A 22,126-nucleotide genomic window follows, 5' to 3' on the forward strand; every position below is an offset into this window, starting at 1 on the left:
CCCTTTTCTTCTCAGTGGAATATATTTTTTTTGGAAGTTGTAAAATAACTCCTTAAATGTACACCACTGATCATGTATCGTTTTACCCTTTAATCTATTTTCCCAATCCACTCTACTCAATTCCGCTCTCATACCTTCATAGTCTCCTTTATTCAAGCTTAGCACGCTTGTTTGAGATCCAACCTTCTCACCCTCTAATTGAATGTGGAATTCAACCATGTTATGGTCACTCATTCCAAGGGGATCCTTTACGAGGACATTTTTAATTAATCCCGTCTCGTTACACAGGACCAGATCTAAGGTTGCTTGCTCCCTGGTCGGTTCAGTTACATACTGCTCAAGAAACCCATCCCTAATACACTCAATGAACTCATCCTCAAGGCAGCCCTGCCCAATTTGATTTGTCCAATTAATATGATAGTTAAAATCCCCCATAATTATAGATGTTCCCTTATTACAAGCCTCAACTATTTCCTGATTGATACTCCATCCAACAGAGTTGCCACTGTTCGGAGACCTATAGACTACGCCCACTAGTGTTTTTTTCCCCTTATTATTCCTTACCTCCACCCAAACTGTTTCATTATCCTGATCTTTTGACCCAATATCATTTCTCTGTATTACAGTGATTCCTTCCTTTATTAACATAGCCACCCCACCTCCCCTTCCTTCCTGCCTGTCCTTCCTGATCGTTAAATAACCTGGTATGTTTAATTCCCAGGCATTGTCACCCTGCAGCCATGATTCTGTAATGGCCACAAGATCATACCCATATGTAGTTATTTGTGCCATTAACTCGTCTATTTTGTTACGAATGCTACGTGCATTCAGATAGAGAACTTTCAAAAATGTTTTGTGACACTTAGTTCCTGCTTTTGCCCTTTTTATTACTTTACCTTTTACTCCATACCTTCTGCCCCTTCCTGACACGCTCTGGTTTTTAATTTCCCCACTGCTACCTAAGTCTATGACCTTCTCTGTTGTCATTTTTATTGTTTGCTCTCTAGGAACCTCCCCCCCACTAGTTAGTTTAAAGCCCTCTCTACAGCCCTAGTTATATGATCCGCCAGGACTCTAGTCCCAGCACTGGCCAAGTGAAGCCCGTCCCGACGGAACAGCTCCCTCCTGCCCCAGTACTGGTGCCAGTGTCCCAGGAAGCAAAACCCATTTCTCCCACACCAGTCTTTGAGCCACGCATTTAACTCTCTAATTTTATTTGTCCTAGCCAAATTCGCTCGTGGTTCAGGTAATAATCCAGAGATTATTACCCTTGAGGTTCTGTTTTTTAATTTGACCCCTATGTAGTGGCGCTACTACACCCTAGCTGCTCAAACCCCCTCAGCAGAACCTCCTTCCTTGTCCTATCTATGTCGTTGGTAGCAACATGGACCACGACAACTGGATCCTCCCCCTCCCACTCCAAGTTTCTCTCCAGTCCAGAGGAGATGTCCTTAACCCTGGCACCGGGCAGGCAACACAGCCTTCGGGACTCTCACTCTCGGCTGCAAAGAACTCTATCTATCCCCCTAATGATACTATCCCCTACCACTACAACATTTCTTTTAACTCCCCCCACTTGAATGGCCCCCCGCTCCACGGTGCTGTGGCCAGGTTGCTCATCCTCCCTGTAGTCCCTGCTCCTGTCCCCACAGGGAGTAAGAGCCTCGAACCTGTTGGACAAGTGCAAGGGCTGCGGCTCCTCCAACACTACCTCCTGGATCCCTGTACCTGCCTCACTTCTAGTCACACCATCCTGACCCTGGCCACGGACTACATCTGAATTAATTAATCTAATTGGTGTGAATACCTTGTGATACACAGAGTCCAGAGAGAGCAGGGCATTGGGCGAATTGCTGTAGCAAACAGCCAGCATCGTCACGATGGGCTGAATGGCCTCCCGTTATGCTGGAAGCCTCTGTGGCTCTAAGGGTTCCAGATACTTGCTTGGGAAGTATGGTTATTAAGGGAGGCAGGGAAACGGTGGGTAATGGGATTAAATAGATACTGAACTGCAATTGGTAAGGATGGACTGGATGAGCCAAATGTCATACTCGTGTTCTTATGTCCCTAATAAGTTATATGCTTCTTTTCTAGGTGCTGAAAATTGGTGAACAGCTCGGTATTCCAGTTACATGCATAATTCCTATGAAAAACTACTGGTTAGATCATGAGCTTGATTGTGCTACAGACATTTTAATACTGTCTGCACTGGTACAGATGTTGCGATACGCAGATAATTATTTTGAGAACCTGGATAGTTCATCTCCAAAATATTAGATTATTTTCTAATGACTCTGTCCCTTTTTTTGGGTGATAGTTACTGAATAGTTTCACCTGGAGTCTGAGTTCATTTAAAAACTGTTAACAATCATTTCCTCTCTTGCATCTCTGCGATCTCACTGTCTTGGATAGAATAGTCTAAAAAAATGTAACTTAAAGGGATACCAGTGTCGCTAGTGTAAGGGAAGGGTTAATCAGACACCCTGCAGTCTGCCAATATTATACGGCTCTTGTTTTCTCTTTTTATTGTAATCAATTTAGTGTGTGCCCGTTAAGTAAGGAAGTATAAGTCAATTTAGATGCAGTGACCACTGAACTGTTGGATTAATTCTGAGCTTAAAGCAATGGTTAGTTTAGTACCAGGAAAAAGATATTCCAGTGCATACTGATGCATACATTTGAGAGAACGTTAATTAGTTGGTAAGAAGTTCTGAAGAAGGAAACATCTGCAAATACAGCATCCATTTTAGAAGCAGGTGATTAGTAGGGAATGGTCCAGACTTATAATTAGAAGTTTCACTTGGTGGAATAGCAATTAAAAGAGTGAAACTATCGGTGAGGTAACAATGTTGGGGAGTTGTACCACCCTACGGAAAAATAACTAATTAAAAGTAAAGTTATTGACAAGCTCATTAAAATCATCTTATATGCAATTATGTAACTGATAAATGTGTGGATTGTCACATAGAAATGGTTAATTTGCCTTTTGTTGACTTCACTCCTTGGGTACGCTAAGAATTTTTTGGAACTTGGTGATTATACCTCAGAGAATTTAGGAGTGGCACAGATTTCACAGCATATTCAGACCATCCAGTAGCTCATTAATAGATTGATTACCATGGTAGCCAGATGCAAACGTTCTTTAGGGAAGGACAATTGAAAAGTAGTGAAGTTATGCTAAACCTGTATTGAACCTTGGTTAGACCACACTTGGAGTTCTGGTCGCCATATTATAAAATGAATACAGAGGCATTGGAGAAGGTGCAGAGAAGATTTACAAGGATGATACCAGAATTGCGAGGGTATACATATCAGGAAAGGACGAACAGGCTGAGTCTCTTTTCTCTTGAAAAGAGAAGGCTGAGGGGTGACCTAATAGAGGTCTTTAAATTATGAAAGGTTTTGATAGAGTGGATACAGAGAGAATGTTTCCACTTGTGGGGAAGAGCATAACTAGAGGCCCATCAATATATGATAGTCACCAAGAAATCCAATAGGGAATTCAGAAGAAACTTCTTTACCCAGCTTGGTAGACAGGGCAAATATATAAGGGCAAGGCTGGATGGCATCTATTTTAATGCAAGGAGTCTTGCAAATAAGGTGGATGAACTGAAGGTGTTGATAAACACATGGGAGTATGATATTGTTGCTATCACGGAGACATGGTTGAGGGAGGGGCAAGACTGGCAGCTCAATATTCCGGGGTACAGAATCTTCAGGCGAGACAGAGGGGGAGGTATAAGAGGAGGGGGTGTCGCAATATTAATTAAGGAGTCAATTACTGCAGTAAGGAGGGATGATATATTAGCAGGGTCCTCTAATGAGGCCATATGGGTGGAGCTTAAAAACAAAAAGGGGGCAAGCACTTTGCTGGGAGTGTACTATAGGCCTCCAAACAGTCAGGGGGAGATAGAGGAACAGATATGTAGGCAAATCTCAGAGAAATGTGCAAATAATAGGGTAATAATAATGGGGGATTTCAACTTCCCCAATATTAACTGGGATAGTCAAAGTGTGAAAGGCTCAGAGGGTGTAGAATTCTTAAAGTGCATCCAGGAGAGCTTTTTGAGCCAGCATGTAGAAAGTCCTACAAGAGAGGGGGCGGTACTGGACCTAATTCTAGGGAATGTGGCCGGCCAAGTGGAAAAAGTGCTAGTAGGTGAGCACTTTGGTGATAGTGACCATAATATGGTAAGATTTAAGGTGGTCATGGAAAAGGACAGGGATGGGCCGGAAATAAAGGTTCTAAATTGGGGGAAGGCCGATTTTAATAGGATAAGGCAGGATCTGGCCAAAATGGACTGGGATCAGCTACTTGTAGGAAAATCCGCATCGGAGCAATGGGAGGCTTTCAGAAGGGAGATTGAGATCATACAAGGGCAACATGTTCCCATAAAGGTCAAGAGTGGTTCCAAAAACCACAGGGAACCGTGGATGTCAGGGGATATACGGGAATGGATTAGGAAAAAAAGGAGGGCTTTTGGTAGATACAAAAGGCTAAAGACGGAGGAAGCCCTAGAGGAGTACAAAAAGTGCAGGGGGATACTTAAAAAAGAAATTAGGAGATCAAGGAGGGGCCATGAAATAACACTGGCGAGCAAAATAAAGGAAAATCCGAAGATGTTTTATAAGTATATTAAGGGTAAAAGGATAACTAGGGAAAAAATAGGGCCCATTAGGGACAAAAGTGGCAATCTGTGTGTGGAGCCGGAAGATGTAGGAGGGGTTCTAAATGAATTTTTTGCATCTGTTTTCACTATGGAGAAGGACGATGTAGACATAGAAATAGGGCGGGGGGACTGTGATATGCTCGAACATATTAACATCGAGAGGGAGGAGGTATTGGCGGTTTTAGCTGGCCTAAAAATGGATAAATCCCCAGGCCCGGATGAAATGTACCCCAGGCTGCTGTGTGAGGCAAAGGAGGAGATTGCGGGGGCTCTAACACATATATTCAGGACCTCTCTGGCCACAGGGGATGTGCCAGAGGACTGGAGAACCGCTAATGTAGTACCATTATTCAAGAAGGGTAGTAGGGAAAAACCGGGGAACTACAGGCCAGTGAGCCTAACATCAGTGGTAGGAAAATTACTGGAAAAAATCCTGAGGGACAAAATTTGTCTCCACTTGGAGAGGCAAGGATTAATCAGGGATAGTCAACATGGCTTTGTCAAGGGAAGATCATGTCTGACTAATTTGATTGAATTTTTTGAGGGGGTGACTAGGTGTGTGGATGAGGGTAACGCAGTGGATGTGGTATACATGGATTTCAGTAAGGCCTTCGATAAAGTCCCGCACAGGAGACTGGTCAAGAAGGTAAGAGCCCATGGAATCCAGGGTGCCTTGGCACATTGGATACAAAACTGGCTTAGTGGCAGAAGGCAGAGGGTGATGGTCGAAGGTTGTTTTTGTGACTGGAAACCTGTGGCCAGTGGGGTACCACAGGGATCGGTGCTGGGTCCCTTGCTGTTTGTGGTCTACATTAATGACTTGGATATGAATGTAAAGGGTATGATCAGTAAATTCGCGGATGATACTAAAATTGGTAGGGTGGTAAATAGCGAGGAGGGTAGCCTCAGTCTGCAGAACGATATAGATGGGTTGGTCAGATGGGCGGAACAGTGGCAAATGGAATTTAACCCGGAAAAGTGCGAGGTGATGCACTTTGGGGGGTCTAACAAGGCAAGGGAATACACAATGAAGGGAAAGACCCTAGGCAAGACGGAGGGTCAGAGGGATCTGGGTGTGCAGGTACACAGATCCCTGAAGGCGGCGGAACAGGTGGATAAGGTGGTAAAAAAGGCATATGGGATACTTGCCTTCATTAGCCGAGGCATAGAATATAAGAGCAAGGAGGTTATGATGGAGCTGTATAAAACACTGGTTAGGCCACAGCTGGAATACTGTGTGCAGTTCTGGTCGCCACACTACAGGAAAGATGTGATCGCGTTAGAGAGGGTGCAGAGGAGGTTCACCAGGATGTTACCAGGGCTGGAGCGCTTCAGCTATGAAGAGAGACTGGGCAGATTGGGTTTGTTTTCCTTGGAGCAGAGGAGGCTGAGGGGGGACATGATTGAGGTGTACAAAATTGTGAGGGGCATAGATAGGATGGATGCTGAGGAGCTTTTCCCCTTAGTAGAGGGGTCAATAACTAGGGGGCATAGATTCAAGGTAAAGGGCGGGAGGTTTAGAGGGGATTTGAGAAAGAACTTTTTCACCCAGAGGGTGGTTGGAGTCTGGAACTCACTGCCTGAAAGGGTTGTGGAGGCAGAAACCCTCACAACATTTAAGAAGCATTTGGATGAGCATTTGAAATGCCATAGCATACAAGGCTACGGGCCAAATGCTGGAATATGGGATTAGATTAGACAGGGCTTGATGGCCGGCATGGACACGATGGGCCGAAGGGCCTCTATCCGTGCTGTATTACTCTATGACTCTATGACTCTATGTGGAACTCGCTACCACAGGGAGTGGTTGAAGCGAATAGTTTAGATGTATTTAAGGGGAGGCTAGACAAGCATCTGAGGGAGAAGGGAATAGAGGGTTATGCTGATAGATTTAGATGAGGGAAGACGTGAGGAGGCTCGAGTGGAGCATAAACGCCGGCATGGACTGGTTGGGCCGAATGGCCTGTTTCTGTGCCGTATATCCTATGTAATCCTATGCCGACTTTACCCAATCTGGCCTATATGTGACACTTGTCCCACACCACATCCCAACTACCCTCTGAGTGGCCTAGCAAGCCACTCAGTCATATCAAACTGTTAGTGGTTCAAGAAGAAGACCCACCACCACCTTCTCAGGGCAAATAGGGATGGGTAATAAATAAAAACGCAAAATATTGCGGCTGCTGGAAATCTGAACTAAAAACAGAAAATGCTGGAAATACTCAGCAGGTCAGGCAGCATCTGTGGAGAGAGAAACAGAGTTAACATTTCAGGTCGATGACCCTTCGTCAGAACTGGAAATAGTTAGAGATGTAACAGGTTTTAAGCAAGTGTAGGGGCAGGGAAAGGGGGAAGGGGAGGAAAGAACAAAAGGGAAGGTCTGTGATAGGGTGGAAGGCAGGAGAGATTAAATGACAAACAGGATGATGGAGCAAGGGGAAAGGAGATGGTAATTGTACAGATAACTGTAGCTGTAGTAAAGACAGCTGCTTGACGGTAGCTGTAGTAAAGACAGCTGCTTGACGGCAGTCGGATAAATAGGAAGCCACCTTGGCCATGTGGCAGTACTACACGAGCTGGCACTGACTCAAGACCTAATAAAGAGTACTCAACGATATCTACTCGTAAGCCTCTTAATACTACGATATAAGATAACATTACAGTAATGGGACAAGTAAAGAAACAAAAGATGGGTCTAGAGGAGGCGTAAATGTGAATCAGAATCATCAGCAACAGCTGCCATCCGAAAAAATGGGGGCAGAGGTCATGATCTGAAATTGTTGAACTCATGTCAAGCCTGGAAGGCTGTAACGTGCCTACTAGAAAGATGAGCTGCTGTTCCTCGAGCTTGCGTTGAACTTCATTGGAACAGTATAGGAGGCCGAGGACAGAGAGGTCAGAGTGGGAGTGGGATAGTGAATTAAAATGCTAGGCGACTGGAAGCTCAGAGTCATGTTTGCAGACTGAACGGAGGTGCTCCGCAAAGCGGTCACCCAATCTGCGTTTGGTCTCCCCAGTGTAGAGGAGACCGCAACGTGAGCAGCGAATACAGTGTACTAAACTGAACGAAGTACAAGTGAATCGCTGTTTCACTTGGAATGAGGTTTTTTGGGGCCCTGGACGGTGGGAAGGGAGGAGGTAAAAGGGCAGGTGTTGCATCCCCTGCGTCTCCAAGGGAAGGTGTCGTGGGAAGGGGAGGGGGTGTTGGGGGTGATTGAGGAGTGGACCAGGCTGTCGTGGAAGGAATGGTCCCTTCGGAATGCTGAAAGGGGAGGGGAGGGGAAGATGTGTTTGATGGTGGATCACTCTGGTGGACGCCTTTCGTGTGGGAAGGCTGCTTCAGAACGCCGAAGCCTACGAGAGCAGGCAGGTGTATTGAAGGACTGAGAGATCGTGGGGATGTTCCCGATTGCAGGGGGGGGGGTCCCGACTGGAGGGGGGCCCAATTGTAGGGTGGACCTGATTGCAAGGGGGAGGTGTCAGATGGTGGGCAGGGGGGCGGGGGTCCGATGGTGGTCGGGGAGGGGTGGGGTATTATATGGTGGTCGGGGAGGGGGATCCGATGGTGGGCGGGGGCGGGGGGTGGGGGGGAGCCTATGGTGGTTGGGGAGGGGGATCCGATGGGGGGCGGGGTGGGGATTACATGGTGGTCGGGGAGGGGGGTCTGATGGGGGCCGGGGGGGGGGATTATATGGTGGTCGGGGAGGGGGTTCCGATGGTGGTCGGGGGGGGTGCAGATGGTGGTCGGGGGGGGTGCAATGGTGGTTGTGGGGGACCGATGGTGGTCGGGGAGTCTGGTGGTCGGGGGGGAGCAGACAGATCGCGGCGGGGGGCGGGGGAGGTGGGTTTACTGGGTAGCTTGTTGGGCCTGGAGGAAATACTCCTGCTCCTCCTGCCACACAAGCAATGCTGAAAAGACCTTATGGATTCAGCCCTTCTCACCTCCTTGCAACTGCCGGGTTTCCCGAGGCCCAGGAAACCCGGCTGAAATGAGTTAAAAATAGAATGACAGTTAAAATGAAGGCAGGCAGCCTCATTATAATATTTAAATGACCAACAAGCTTCCTGTGAGCGAATTGGTCGGCTGCCCCTCGTTCCGCCTCCATTAAAACCGGAAGTGGGCTGGTTCGAGGCACGTTGGGTTCCTGTTTCAGATTTTTTGCATTTTAACCTCTGACACGACCCCAACCCACCTGTTTCTGGGAGTTAAGATTCAGCCCACTAGTTTCTCCCTATTTACTTTATCAGAAACCCTTCATATCAGACTTCCGGCCACCCAAAATTAAAATTGATCTGTACAAACGAAACTACTTGAAGGTTTTAGAAACCCCACCAGAGCTGGTGAATGAAGGCCCCTTCCCGCTTGATTCCCGTCTGCAGCCATCTTAACTGGGTCCTTTTTTTAGGTGGCCGAGGTGCTCGCCTGACTCGTGGAAGCTTCATTAATACATGTAAATTGGGGCTCTGTGATGTCATTAGGACCTCGATGGCACGCTGGTCGATGGCACGCTGGTTGATGGCACGCTGGTTGATGGCACGCTGGTCGATGGCACATTGGTCGATGGCACGCTGGTCGATGGCACGCTGGTCGATGGCACGCTGGTCGATGGCACGCTGGTCGATGGCACGCTGGTCGGTGCCTTGCATTGGCTGCATCGCTCAAGCTGTAAGGCAAGAAGTGGAGGCCACAAAAGCTAAGTGCATCTCTCAGACCCACAAGGAATATCTGGGCACCTGCTGCCCTGGGCATTCCCCCCTCCCCCCAGTTTGACTCGCGCAAACCTGCCGAAACCACCCTCTGCAAGTTACCTCACTGCCGGCGAGCGGCCTCCTTGCTGCCCAGTCTTTGCCTGTTGGCAGCTAGCCGGCCCCCTCTTTACACCCATTTTGGTCAAGTAACTGGCCAACGGGAGTTAAAATAGCCCGGGCTTCAAATTGATGATGTCGGAGGCGGGGTTTACCATCACCCCATTAATCCGCACCCCACCCCCCACACCCCCGCCCGCCTCAAACCCGCTTCCAGTTAAAATCCCCCACATGTTAACAATAGTTAGACAGGTGGTTGAAGGAAACAGGGAATAAAGGGATATGGGAACAGAGTGAGGGATTAGGACTCCTGCTCATGTGGAGGATAAGACACCAACACGGGCGGGTTCAGCCTGCTACCCGGTTGTAATATCTACGTAAGCCTGATAAGTGTATGCACTGTGTATGCACACATACATACACACATGCACAAGGGGCTCCAGAAATACCAAACCAAATACCAAAGCCACTAATCAGAACAAGTGGCCGAAAACTTCCATCTATTCAAGGAGAAGAGGATGTTGCAGCCAATATAAAATTATCGTGGCAAGTTTCACAAGGGCTTTAATAAACCTGCAGAATGGGCGTGTAAATGGCAAATGAATTTCAGTATAGATAAGTGTGAGGCGGTGCATTTTGGTAGGAGGACTACAGAGGCCACATACTCCCTTGGATGGGGTAGAGGAGCAAAGGAATCCAGGAGTACAGATTCACAACTCATTAAAAGTAGCAACAAGGCCATAAAAAGTGCAAACAGCACTGAGGTTAATTTCTAGAGGAACAGAATTGAAAAGCAGAGAAGTTATGTTAAACTTATAAAGAACCTTGGTGAGAGCATAGTGTGCACAGTTCTGGTCTCCATATTTCAAAAAGAATATAGAGGAACTGGAGAAGGTGCAAAACAGATTTACAGGAATGATACCAGAACTGAGAGGTTGAAACTATCAGAAAAGGCTGAACAGGCTGGGGTTATTTTCTCTAGCAAAGAGACGACTGAGGGGGTCCACCCGATAGGGGTTTTTAAAATTATGAAGGGGATTGATAGGGTAGCCTTAGATGAGGTGTTTCCACTTATGAGGAAGTCAAAAACTAGGGGTCATGAATATAAGATAGTCACTAACAAATCCAGTAAGGAATTCAGGAGAAATGTCTTTACTCAGAGAGTGGTTAGAATGTGGAACTCGCTACCACATGGAGTAGTTGAGGCGAAAGGCATTGATGCATTTAAGGGAAAGTTAGATAAGCACATGAGGGAGAAAGGAATAGAAGGATATTTTGATAGGGTGTGATAAACTTGCATGGGAGGAGGCTCATGGAGAGCATAAACACCGGCACAGACCAGTTGGGCAGAATGGCCTGTTTGTGTGCTGTAATTCTTTGACTGCAGACTAGCACCCATCCGAATATGAAAGATGAAATCATTGCACTTAAAAAAACAAATTATTTAAATTAAGGACATTCATGAAGCAAACACAACCAGAAAAAGATTGATGCAGAACCGAAATGTAAGCAAGTTGTGATATCCGAGTGGTAAGGTCAGAAACTGAGAGAAGCGAGATATTAGGAACAAACCCAACTGTTTATTTACACGGTGTAGCAGAGGAACATATCTGTTACAAGCTGGAGGCAAGGCACAATTCTTATTGCACGAGCACAAGATGGAGGATCAACCTCTGAGTCATACCCATACTGCAATGCCACATTACCGTATTAACTGGTGTACCAGGACATTGAATACATGACCCATTACCTTAAATACTGGTAAATGTGAACCCTTAATATTTGGCTCCATCTGGTGGATAACTTAAACATTACATCCCAGATTACTATATCCCTCCCCTCTTAAGTTGAACATTAATTTCTTAACAACATTCTTAAAAAGTCCCATAAGGAACTCCTTTAACGATAGTCCATACTGAACGAATCTAGCAGGTCGTTATCAATCTGTCTGGCGGCTTGTGAGTCCTTGGTGAACGTCTTACAGTCAAGTCCCTGCTTGGTTGTGGTAGAGCCACCTGCTGCTCCTGAGCAGTACTCAGAGTATCTGACTCTGCTACGATGGTTTCCTCTTGATGAAGGGGTCCAGGTGGAACTGGCTCTGTTCATGGTGGTGGTACCACCGATGCATTTGGATAACTGGGGGCCAACTTGTCCTCTGACATCTCCTCTGGAACCTCCAGTTCGATTTCCCCTGGTCTGGTCAGTATCTGATCTACATGTCTGCGTACTACCTGACCAGTTCCCACCATGACCGTATATGATACTGGACCAGTCATTGAGTCTATGATGCCAGGAATCCATTTTGGACCATAACTGAAATTCCTGGTAAGGATCGCATCTCCTTCTCCAAAACTGCAGCTCTTTATCCTTCTGTCATGGTTCTCCTTTTGTTTGATTTGTCGGTTTTCCACCTTCCTTTTTAGATCTGGGTGAACCAGGTCAAGAGTGGAGCGTAGTCGATGCCCTAACAACAGCTCAGCAGGAGAGAGTCCTGTGGTAGATTGAGGTGTTATTCTGTAGCTGAACAGAACTCGTGACACCTTGGCTGCCAAACTCTCTTCCGCACTTTTTTCATCATCTCTTTAAATGTTTGTACGGCTCTCTCCGCAAGTCCATTTGAAGACGGATGATATGGAGCTGAGGTCACGTGCACTATGCCATTGTTTCTCATGAACTCTTTTGTTTCTGTACTCACAAAACACGTGGCATTGTCACTTACTACGATCTCCAGTAGCCCTTGATTACTAAAACTCCTACGCAGGCAGTCTATAGTAACAGTAGCTGAAGCAGAATTTACAGGATAAACATCCATCCATTTGGAAAGGGCATCAATGATTATGAGGAACATCTTTCCCATGAATGGACCCGCATAATCTACATGTAATCTTCTCCATGGTTTATCCGGCCACTCCCAGGGGCGGAGAGGAGCCGCTGCTGGTGCCTTCCTGTGTACTTGACAAGTGCTGCATGTCTTGACTAGATTTTCTATCTCCTCATCTAGCTTTGGCCACCACAAGTAACTCCTTGCCAAGGCTTTCATATGCGAAACTCCAGGATGACACTGATGTGGTTGCCCTAGGATAGACTGTTGTGCTGGCTGTGGAATAATCACTCGTGCTCCCCACAACACGCAACCATCCTGCACATGCAGCTCTGTCTTCCTGACATTGTAAGGTATGAAATCAGTCCCTTCCGGATGCTGTGGCCAACCCCTCATCACATATTCTCGGACTCTAGACAGTACTGGATCTTTACCGGTCCATGTCCTTACTTGTTCAGCGGTCACAATTGCCGTGTCCGTGTCCTCCAACATCAAAACTCTGTCCTCTGGAGCTGCACGGATAGGTGTACCTGGCAGTGGAAGATGGCTCAAGGCATCTGCGTTCCCATGGTACTTGCCCACCTTGTAAACGATGACATACTCATATGCCCTCAACGTCACTGCCCACCTCTGGATCCGGGGTGACACCATCTGTGGTACTGCTTTCATTTCATTAAAAAGAGATAGAAGAGGTTTATGATCGGTGCATATGGTGAATTTCCTGCCATATATGTACTTGTGAAACCTCCGTAACCCAAACATTACTGCTAACCCCTCTTTATCTAACTGGGAATAGTTTTTTTCTGCCGGTGTCAGAGTTCAAGACATAAACCCTATTGGTCTCTCTGTTCCATCTTCCAAGCTGTGTGAAAGAACCGCCCCCACCCCGTAAGGTGAAGCATCACAAGAGAGAATGATGGCTTTCTCTGCATTGTAGTGAACCAGCACATCCGAGGACAGCATCAGTTTCTTGGACTGTTCAAATGAAACCCTCTGTTCCTCTTCCCATTGCCACTGTGTCTCCTTGTGCAGAAGTTTGTGAAGAGGTGCTAACACTCTTGCCAAGTTTGGTAAAAATCTGTTATAATAGTTTAGCAGTCCCAGGTAAGCTTTTAACTCAGTCATATTGGTAGGAGCTGGGGCCTCCTGCAGTGCTTGTACCTTTTCCTTGATTGGATGGAGCCCGGTGGCGTCCACTCTGTGTCCCAGGAACACTGCCTCATTCCCCAGGAAAGTGCACTTACACCTCTTGAGCCATAACCCAGCCTTATCCAATCTTTGTAGTACCTCTCTCAGAGCGCTCAGATGCTCCTGGTCGGTTCTTCCCGTCACCAGAATGTCATCCAGATAGATTGAAACATGTGGGATCCCTTGCAGTACACCCTCGATAGTCCTCTGGAAAATAGCTGGACTAGATGAGACACCGAATGGAAAGCGGTTATAGGTAAACAAACCCTTGTGTGTATTTATGGTTACATACTTCTTGGATTCCTCATCACAGAATCACAGAAATCACAGAAACCTCACAGTGCAGATAAAGGCCATTTCGGCCCATCGAGCCTGCACCGACACATATCCCACCCGATCCCCGTAACCCCTACACCAACACATATCCCACCCTATCCCCGTAACCCCACATATTTAATCCCCCTAACACTAAGGGTCAATTTTTATCATAGCCAATCAACCTAACCCGCACATCTTTGGACTGTGGGAGGAAACCGGAGCACCCGGAGAAAACCCACGCAAACACGGGGAGAATGTGCAAACTCCACACAGACAGTCATCTAGTGTAATCTGCAAGTATGCATGACTCATATCCAGCTTCATGAATTTCTTCCCTCCAGCCAGGTTTGCAAAGAGATCCTCTGTTTTGGGAATAGGATACTGTTCTAGTTTAGACACCCTATCACCCTATTTACTGTCAATTTATAATCTCCAGAGAGTCTTACCAAATTGTCCGGTTTTAAAACAGGTACAATGGGAGCTGCCCATTCTGAACATTTCACGGGTTCCAGTATGTTCTCTCTCAAAAGACGATCAAGCTCAACCTCAACCTTCGGTTTCATGGCATATGGCACAGGTCGTTGTTTAAAAAACCTTGGCAGTGCCTCCTTGTCTACATAAATCTTAGCTGGGGGGCCATTAAATGTGCCAAGTTCTTCCTTGAACACGTTCTCATGTTCAATCAACACTTCTTGCAAAGACAACTGTTTGCCTCCCTCTATTTGATTTATTGCTCCCCAATCTAATTTAAGTTCTTGTATCCAGCCCCGACCTAACAGGTTTGGTCCGGAACCCGATACTACAACTACAGGTAGCTGTTCCACGGTGTCCCTCTGTTGCACAGTTACAGTAGCTGTACCCAATGTTGCCACTCGTTCACCGGTATATGTTTTAAGCTGCATAGAGCAAGACTTTAACTCTGGAACTTTTGCACGGTTCCACAATTTTGAGTACTCCTCCCTGTTCACTATGGTTACACTGCATCCTGTATCCACTTCAAAGTTGACCTTAGAGTCATTTACTGTCAGTTGCAAAGTGATAGGATCCACTTTTGGAATGTTCTCTACCATACTATGCATTACGAACATGTCGTCTTCTTTCTCAGCTTCTCTGCTGATGTGATGTGCTCCCTGTTTTTTCACTTCTCTTCCTAGGTTTTGCTTTCCTCCCCCTTTTGGTTTATATTCCTCCCCGGTTGCTTTTGCCCTGCATGCACATTTTAGGTGTCCTTTTTTCCCACACTTATGGCACATTTCCTCCAGAAACCTGCATTCCCTCGCCAGGTGATCGCCATTGCATCTATAACATGCCTTTACATGCTCACGTTGTGGTTTCTGATGCATGTTTAACTTGTGCACAATAACCTGACCTGCAACTTGCTTTGTAGTAGCCCAGTCTGAACCTTGTATTTCTTTTACATCTCGGCTCGCTGACTCTATGGCTTGAGCAAGTTCCAACGCTTTTTCATACGTAAGCCCAGTCTCGGACAATAATCTCCGCTGCATTCGATTATCCATTATCCTGCAAACTAGCCTATCTCTCAGCATGTCTTTCAGGTTGTGGCCGTAATTGCAATCATGTGCCAATTTCCGCAACACCGCTACATAATCCAATACAGTCTCTCCCGGTTTTCTGTTCCGTGAATTAAATTTGAAACGCTGTACAATCTCACTCGGTCTGGGATTGAAATGGTCCTTTAGCCAGGCCACTAAGTCAGCAAATGATCCGTCTCCAGGCTTTGCAGGACTGCATAAGTTTCTCATTAAACTATACGTCTGACTTCCCACAGAAGTGAGCAAAATTGCTCTCCTTTTTCCGACATCATTTATATCATTTGCTTCAAAGAAATGCATCAACATCTCGCAGTATTTATCCCAGGTCTGCGTCTGAATATCAAAAGCAGAGATCTTTCCTACCGTAGCAGCCATGATCCGTTATTCAGTGCTCCTTTTTTTTTTTCTTCGTCAAGATGTGATCTGTTTATCCTCGTCGCCAATATGTGATATCCGAGTGGTAAGGTCAGAAACTGAGAGAAACGAGATATTAGGAACAAACTCAACTGTTTATTTACACGGTGTAGCAGAGGAACATATCTCTTACAAGCTGGAGGCAAGGCACAATTCTTATTGCACGAGCACAAGATGGAGGATCAACCTATGAGTCATACCCATAATGCAATGCCACATTACCATATTAACTGGTGTACCAGGACATTGAATACATAACCCATTACCTTAAATACTGGTAAATGTGAACCCTTAATATTTGGCTCCATCTGGTGGATAACTTAAACATTACATCCCAGATTACTATACAAGTAAAGACGTAGATGAGGAGAAGACAATTTAACGGAGATGTGAAACAGTGAATTATGGAAATGCACATTGACAGTCGGTGACAATGGTAAATTCTGATATAGAAAGATGTGAACAAAAATCTTCAGCTACTCCATTAAATACCTTAATTACCTTCTCTGCATCATACTGTCAGGAGTAGGGCTGTCGCTTGATGAATCCACAGTGTTCAGCTCCATTCACAACTGCTCTGATAATGAAGCATGTCGTGGCAGCCTACAGCAGGAACTGGATAGTATCTAAGCTTGGGCTGGTAACATTCACACCGTATTCTTCTGGAACAAGGGAAAAGCCCACCTAGCTCCCCTAACATTCAATGATGCCTCCTTCACCGAGTCCCCCCCCCCACCATCAACATTTGGGGGTTACTACTGACCAGAAGCTTAACTGGACCAGCCATAACAATACCGTGGCTACAAGGGCAGGGCCGAGACTGTGACCAGTGGCTCACTTCCCGACTGCTCAAAACTTCTCCACCACCTACAAGGCTCAAGGCAGGGTGTCATGGAATACTCACCCCTTGCCTGGCTGAGTACAGTCACAACATTCAAGAAACTTGACATCACCCAGGACTGAGTAGTTTGTTTGATTGGTGCCCCTGGACTCAATATTCACTCCAATTCCTTTTTAAATGATGTTATAGTCTCTGCCTCAATAGCCACTTGCGACAAAGCAATCCATGTTCTACTAATCCACTATGAGAGAACATTCCTTCTACTATCCCCTTGTGGAGATGACAGCCTAGGAATTCATTATTGCAGTCTCACTGCCACTTCTTGCAGTACAAAAACAGAAAACCAAATTCTCTTCGAGCCCCAGGGATAGCTTGTATTTATATAGCGCATTTCATGACCACAGGACGTCCCACAGCGCTTTAGTCAAATAAGTAAGGGTAAGGGAGCCAAAGCAAGGGCTCCTTGGATGACGAGGGAGGTAGGGAAGATGATGAAACAAAAAAAGAGTGTATATGATGCATGTCAGGTGAATTCTTCTAGGAAGAACCAGACAAGATACAATAAGTTGAGAGGGGAAGTGAGGATGAAAATAAGATTGGCCATGAGAGTAGAATGGCGGTTAACATAAAAGGGAACCCAAAAATCTTCTGCCGGCATGTAAACAGTAAGCGGCTAGTAAGAGGTGGGGTGGGGCCTATTAGAAGGTGATATATGCTTAGAGGTGCAGGGCAAGGTTAGAATACTCAATGAGTACTTTGCATTGTGGCGTTGGGGAAACACTGTGTGTATGTAGATAAACCTGTATAATCCCCTTTTAACTGCTGTATTCCCCTCCCCCCGCAAGACAGTTGCAAGCTGAGAGGAATAAGGCATGTTCAGACTTGCTTGCTGCTGAGAGAAGGAAAACCAATCAGGCTCCAGCAGGTGACCAATCCGTGAGTCATCACAGGCTCGCGGGCTTTACGAATTCAGTACTGTATTGTGAGAGTTGGAGTAAAGACCTATTTGTTGTAGCTCGCTGTGTTGCCTATTGATATACCTATCAATTCCTCCAATAAAAGGCGAAGAGTTACGAAGGTGACTAAAGGTTTTTATTGACTAAATAACAGAGCCCACTCTCGTGGGTGATCCGATCCAAGCAGGAGGAATACCAGCCAGTCGCTCACCTTTATACCTGGCCTGGTGGGTGGAGCCAAGGCGGAGTCGGCAGTGGTCATCCCAGGTATAGCAGTGTGGCAAGAGGCGACCTCGTACCGTGATACAATAGTGGTCAGTGATACAGTTATAACGAACAGTGGTGAACAGTGCTAACTACTAACAGTGATACGATAGTGAACGTGGTTTACCACATTCACCCCTTGTTTAGAATTAAGTCCGGCGGGGTGAAGTGTACTACCAATTCTGGTAGGTCAGTCTGTCCGGAGGCTTCGTAAGCCTCTCCGATCGCCGCAGCGGTGGTGTTGCCTTATCCGGTGCTGGTGCCTTATCCGGTGTTGATGCTGGTGTTTGCGTGGTCGGCGAGGGCTCGTGGGGTTCCGGCATGCCGTCTACCTGGGCTGAGGTTGGGGGGGGTGGTGGCGGTGTTTCCGGATCGGCTGAGGGTGCGAGGTCTCGTAGGGAGACAGTGTCCTCCCGCCCGTCTGGGTACGCCACGTAGGCGTACTGGGGGTTGGCGTGCAGGAGGTTCACCCTCTCGACCAGGGGGTCCGTTTTATGGGCCCTCACGTGTTTCCGCAGCCAGACCGGCCCCGGGGCGGTCAGCCAGGTTGGTAGAGTGGTTCCCGTAGTCGACTTCGTGGGGAAAACGAACATTCGTTCATGGGGGGTGGTGTTAGTGGCCGTGCAAAGTAATGACCGGATGGAGTGCAGCGCTGTCGGGAGGACTTCTTGCCAGCGGGAGGTTGGGAGGCCCTTAGACTTTAAGGCTAAGAGGACGGCCTTCCATACCGTCGCGTTCTCTCTTTCCACCTGACCGTTACCTCTGGGGTTGTAGCTGGTGGTCCTGCTTGCTGCAATACCTCTCTCTAGGAGGAATTGCCGGAGTTCCTCGCTCATGAAGGAGGAGCCCCGGTCGCTGTGTATATAGTTCGGGAACCCGAACAAGGCGAAGAGGGCATTCAGGCACTTAATGACCGTGCTACTGGTCATGTCGGGGCAGGGGAAGGCAAAGGGGAAACGGGAGTACTCATCAACGATGTTGAGGAAGTACACATTACGGTCAGAGGATGGGAGGGGCCCCTTAAAGTCGATGCTCAGGCGCTCGAAGGGGCGGGTGGCCTTGATCAGGCTTGCTCGGTCCGGCCTATAGAAGTGCGGTTTGCACTCCGCACAGGTCTGGCAGTTCCTGGTCATGGTCCTGACCTCCTCGATGGAGTAGGTCAGGTTGCGGGCCTTAATGAAATGGTAGAGTCTGGTGACTCCGGGGTGGCAGAGCTGGTCGTGGAGGGTCTGAAGCCTATCGATATGCGCGCTGGCGCATGTCATTCGTGAAAGGGCATCAGGGGATTCGTTCAGCTTGCCTGGCCGGTACAAGATCTCATAATCGTAGGTGGAGAGCTCGATTCTCCATCTCAAAATCTTGTCATTCTTGATTTTGCCCTTCAGCTTGTTATTAAACATGAAAGCCACCGAACGCTGGTCGGTGAGGAGGGTAAATCGTTTGCCTGCCAGGTAGTGCCTCCAGCGCCGTACTGCCTCCACGATCGCCTGGGCCTCTTTCTCGACCGACGAATGTCGGATCTCGGGGCCCTGTAGGGTCCTTGAGAAGAAGGCCACTGGCCTCCCCTCCTGGTTTAGGGTGGCGGCTAAGGCGAAGTCGGATGCGTCGCTCTCCACCTGGAAGGGGATGGACTCGTCCACTGCGTGCATCGTGGCCTTGGCTATGTCTCCCTTAATGAGGGAGAAGGCCGCGCATGCCTCCTCCGTGAGGGGGAAGGAAGTGGCTTTCAGGAGGGGTCTGGCTTTGTCCGCGTAATTGGGTACCCATTGGGCATAGTAGGCGAAAAGCCCCAGGGTTCTCCTAAGTGCTTTAGGGCAGTGGGGGAGGGGTAGCTCCATGAGGGGGCGCATTCTTTCTGGGTCGGGGCCGATGATTCCGTTCTCCACTACGCAGCCGAGGATGGCAAGGCGCGTGGTGTTAAACACGCATTTCTCCTTATTGTCGGTGAGGTTCAGCCGTTGGGCCGTACGGAGGAATTTCTCCAGATTCGCGTCATGTTCCTGCCGGTCGCGGCCGCAGATAGTGACGTTATCTAGGTAGGGGAATGTAGCCTGCAGTTCGTTCTGGTCAACCATCTGGTCCATCTCCCTTTGGAAGACCGAGACCCCATTAGTGACACCGAAGGGGACCCTAAGGAAGTGGTATAGGCACCCATTCGCCTCGAAGGCAGTATACTGGCGGTCCTCAGGGTGGATAGGGAGTTGGTGGTAGGCCGACTTCAGGTCGATGGTCGAGAATACTTTATACTGTGCAATCTGATTGACCATGTCAGATATGCGGGGGAGGGGGTATGCGTCCAGCTGGGTATATCTGTTTATGGTCTGGCTGTAGTCAATGACCAGGCGGTTTTTATCGCCGGTCTTTACGACTACGACCTGGGCACGCCAGGGGCTGCTGCTCCCCTCGATAATGCCCTCTTTCAGGAGGCGCCGCACCTCAGAGCTAATGAAGGCTCTGTCCCCGGCGCTATACCGCCTGCTCTTGGTAGCGACGGGTTTGCAGTCAGGGGTAAGGTTAGCAAACAGAGAGGGTGGCGGGACCTTGAGGGTGGAGAGGCTGCAGGTGTTACGCGGTGGGCGGTTTAACGTTTGCTGGTTGTTGACTGTGAGTGGGGGGAGGGGTCCACCATATGCTAGGGTTACGCTTTGGAGGTGGGATTGGAAGTCCAGCCCTAGTAGGACGGCAGCGCAGAGATGGGGGAGGACGAGGAGTTTAAAGTTTTTATACTCCGTGCCCTTAACCGACAGGGTCACGACACAGTAGCCGCTGATGTCCGTGGCGTGGGACCTCGATGCCATCGAGATTCGGCTGCGCGTTGGTAGGACAGAGAGGGAGTAGTGGCTCACCGTGTCTGGGTGGATGAAGCTCTCCGTGCTTCCGCTGTCGAACAGGCAGGTCGTGGCGTGGCCGTTCACTTTGATGTCCATCATTGACTTGGACAGATGGTGCGGGCGGGCTTGGTCCAGGGTGACGGAAGCTAGTGTGTAGCTGAGCGAGTCGTTGTCATCTGCGGGCGAGGCGGTCGGGCGTGGTGAGTAAAATGGCGTCTCCCACGAGGTAGGGCAAAATGACGGAGAAGATGGCTGCCCCCGTAGCTCACATGAGGCACTATTGGGGTCGGTTGCCTTAATCAAAGATGGCCGCCCCCATGACTCATGTGTGGGGATGCTGGCCTCAGTTGCCCTAAACAAAGATGGCCGCCCCCATGACTCATGTGTGGGGATGCTGGCCTCAGTTGCCCTAAACGAAGATGGCCGCCCCCATAGTTCGCATGCGGCACTGCTGGCCTCTGAGGATCCGCTCCTGCAGGCCTTGGAGAAGTGGCCTTTCTTCAGGCAGGTTTTGCATATGGAGTTCTTGGCTGGGCAGCGCGACCTCGGGTGCTTCTCCTGGCCACAGAAAAAACAGCCGGCGGCCCGATCGCGTATGCCCGATGTCGGGGCCGGTGCCGGGGGTGGCGGGGCCGGTCGGGTCCGGGACACCGACGCAGAGGTAGGTCCCGGGGGCGGCGCTGGGAAGGGTGCTGTGGTAGGGGTCGGGCCCGAGTCCCAGGGTCGCGAGCAGTACCTGGTGAATGCTTCCTGATCTTGGTGGGCCACTTCCAGGGAGATAGCGAGGGCTTCAGCTTTTTCCATGCTGAGGTCTTTAGCTTCCAGCAGTCTTTGCCGTGAGTACTCGGACCGTAGGCCTTTCAGGAATGCGTCGCGGATATTATCTTCAGTATTTTCGGCTGCCGACACCGATTTAAAGTCACAGTTCCTGGCGAGTGCATATAGCGCCTGTGAGAATTCGGCTACTGATTCTCCTGGCTGTTGCGGCCGTGATCTTAGGAGGTGCCTAGCGTACATGTAGTTTACCGGGGTCCGGTACTTCTGTTTCAGCAGGTTGATGGCGGTCTCGTAGGTAGTCATGTCCTCGATGAGAGTGTATACTCTCGGGCTCAGTTGTGCCTGCAGGACACTTAGTTTGGATGCCTGAGGGACGCTGGATTCTCTCAGGTATGATTCGAAGCAGACCAGCCAGTGTTTAAAGTCTGCGGCTGAGTTTGCTGCTCGTGGGTTCAGGTCCAGGTACGGCGGTCTGAGGGCTCGCAGCCAAGCTGGCTGGTGTGGCTGTGCTCCTGGGAGCTGCGCTGGTGGCTCCTCCGCCGGTTGTGACTCGTTGTCGGACATCATTAAATTTAGTCAATAAAATTGATATACCTATCAATTCCTCCAATAAAAGGCGAAGAGTTACGAAGGTGACTAAAGGTTTTTATTGACTAAATAACAGAGCCCACTCTCGTGGGTGATCCG

The 22,126-nt window shown here is 48.3% G+C and overlaps 1 protein-coding gene across 3 annotated transcripts in view; it reads left to right on the forward strand.

Moving 5' to 3' along the window:
- The window catches only part of LOC147122379 (interferon-induced protein 44-like), a 51,031-nt gene extending 48,033 nt beyond the window's left edge, over nucleotides 1-2,998 (forward strand). For all 3 annotated transcript variants that reach the window (XM_085983497.1, XM_085983496.1, XM_085983495.1), the window contains exon 8: nucleotides 2,095-2,998. In XM_085983497.1, coding sequence (XP_085839623.1) covers nucleotides 2,095-2,277 — 183 coding nt within the window. In that variant the 3' untranslated portion in view covers nucleotides 2,278-2,998. The remainder of the gene's footprint in view (nucleotides 1-2,094) is intronic.
- Nucleotides 2,999-22,126: the final 19,128 nt, after the last annotated feature.

Source organism: Somniosus microcephalus, chromosome 3 (genome assembly GCF_052327205.1).
Source record: "Somniosus microcephalus isolate GS21.2 chromosome 3, FLI_Smic_1.0, whole genome shotgun sequence".
In the NCBI taxonomy this organism is placed as follows: Eukaryota; Metazoa; Chordata; class Chondrichthyes; order Squaliformes; family Somniosidae; genus Somniosus; species Somniosus microcephalus.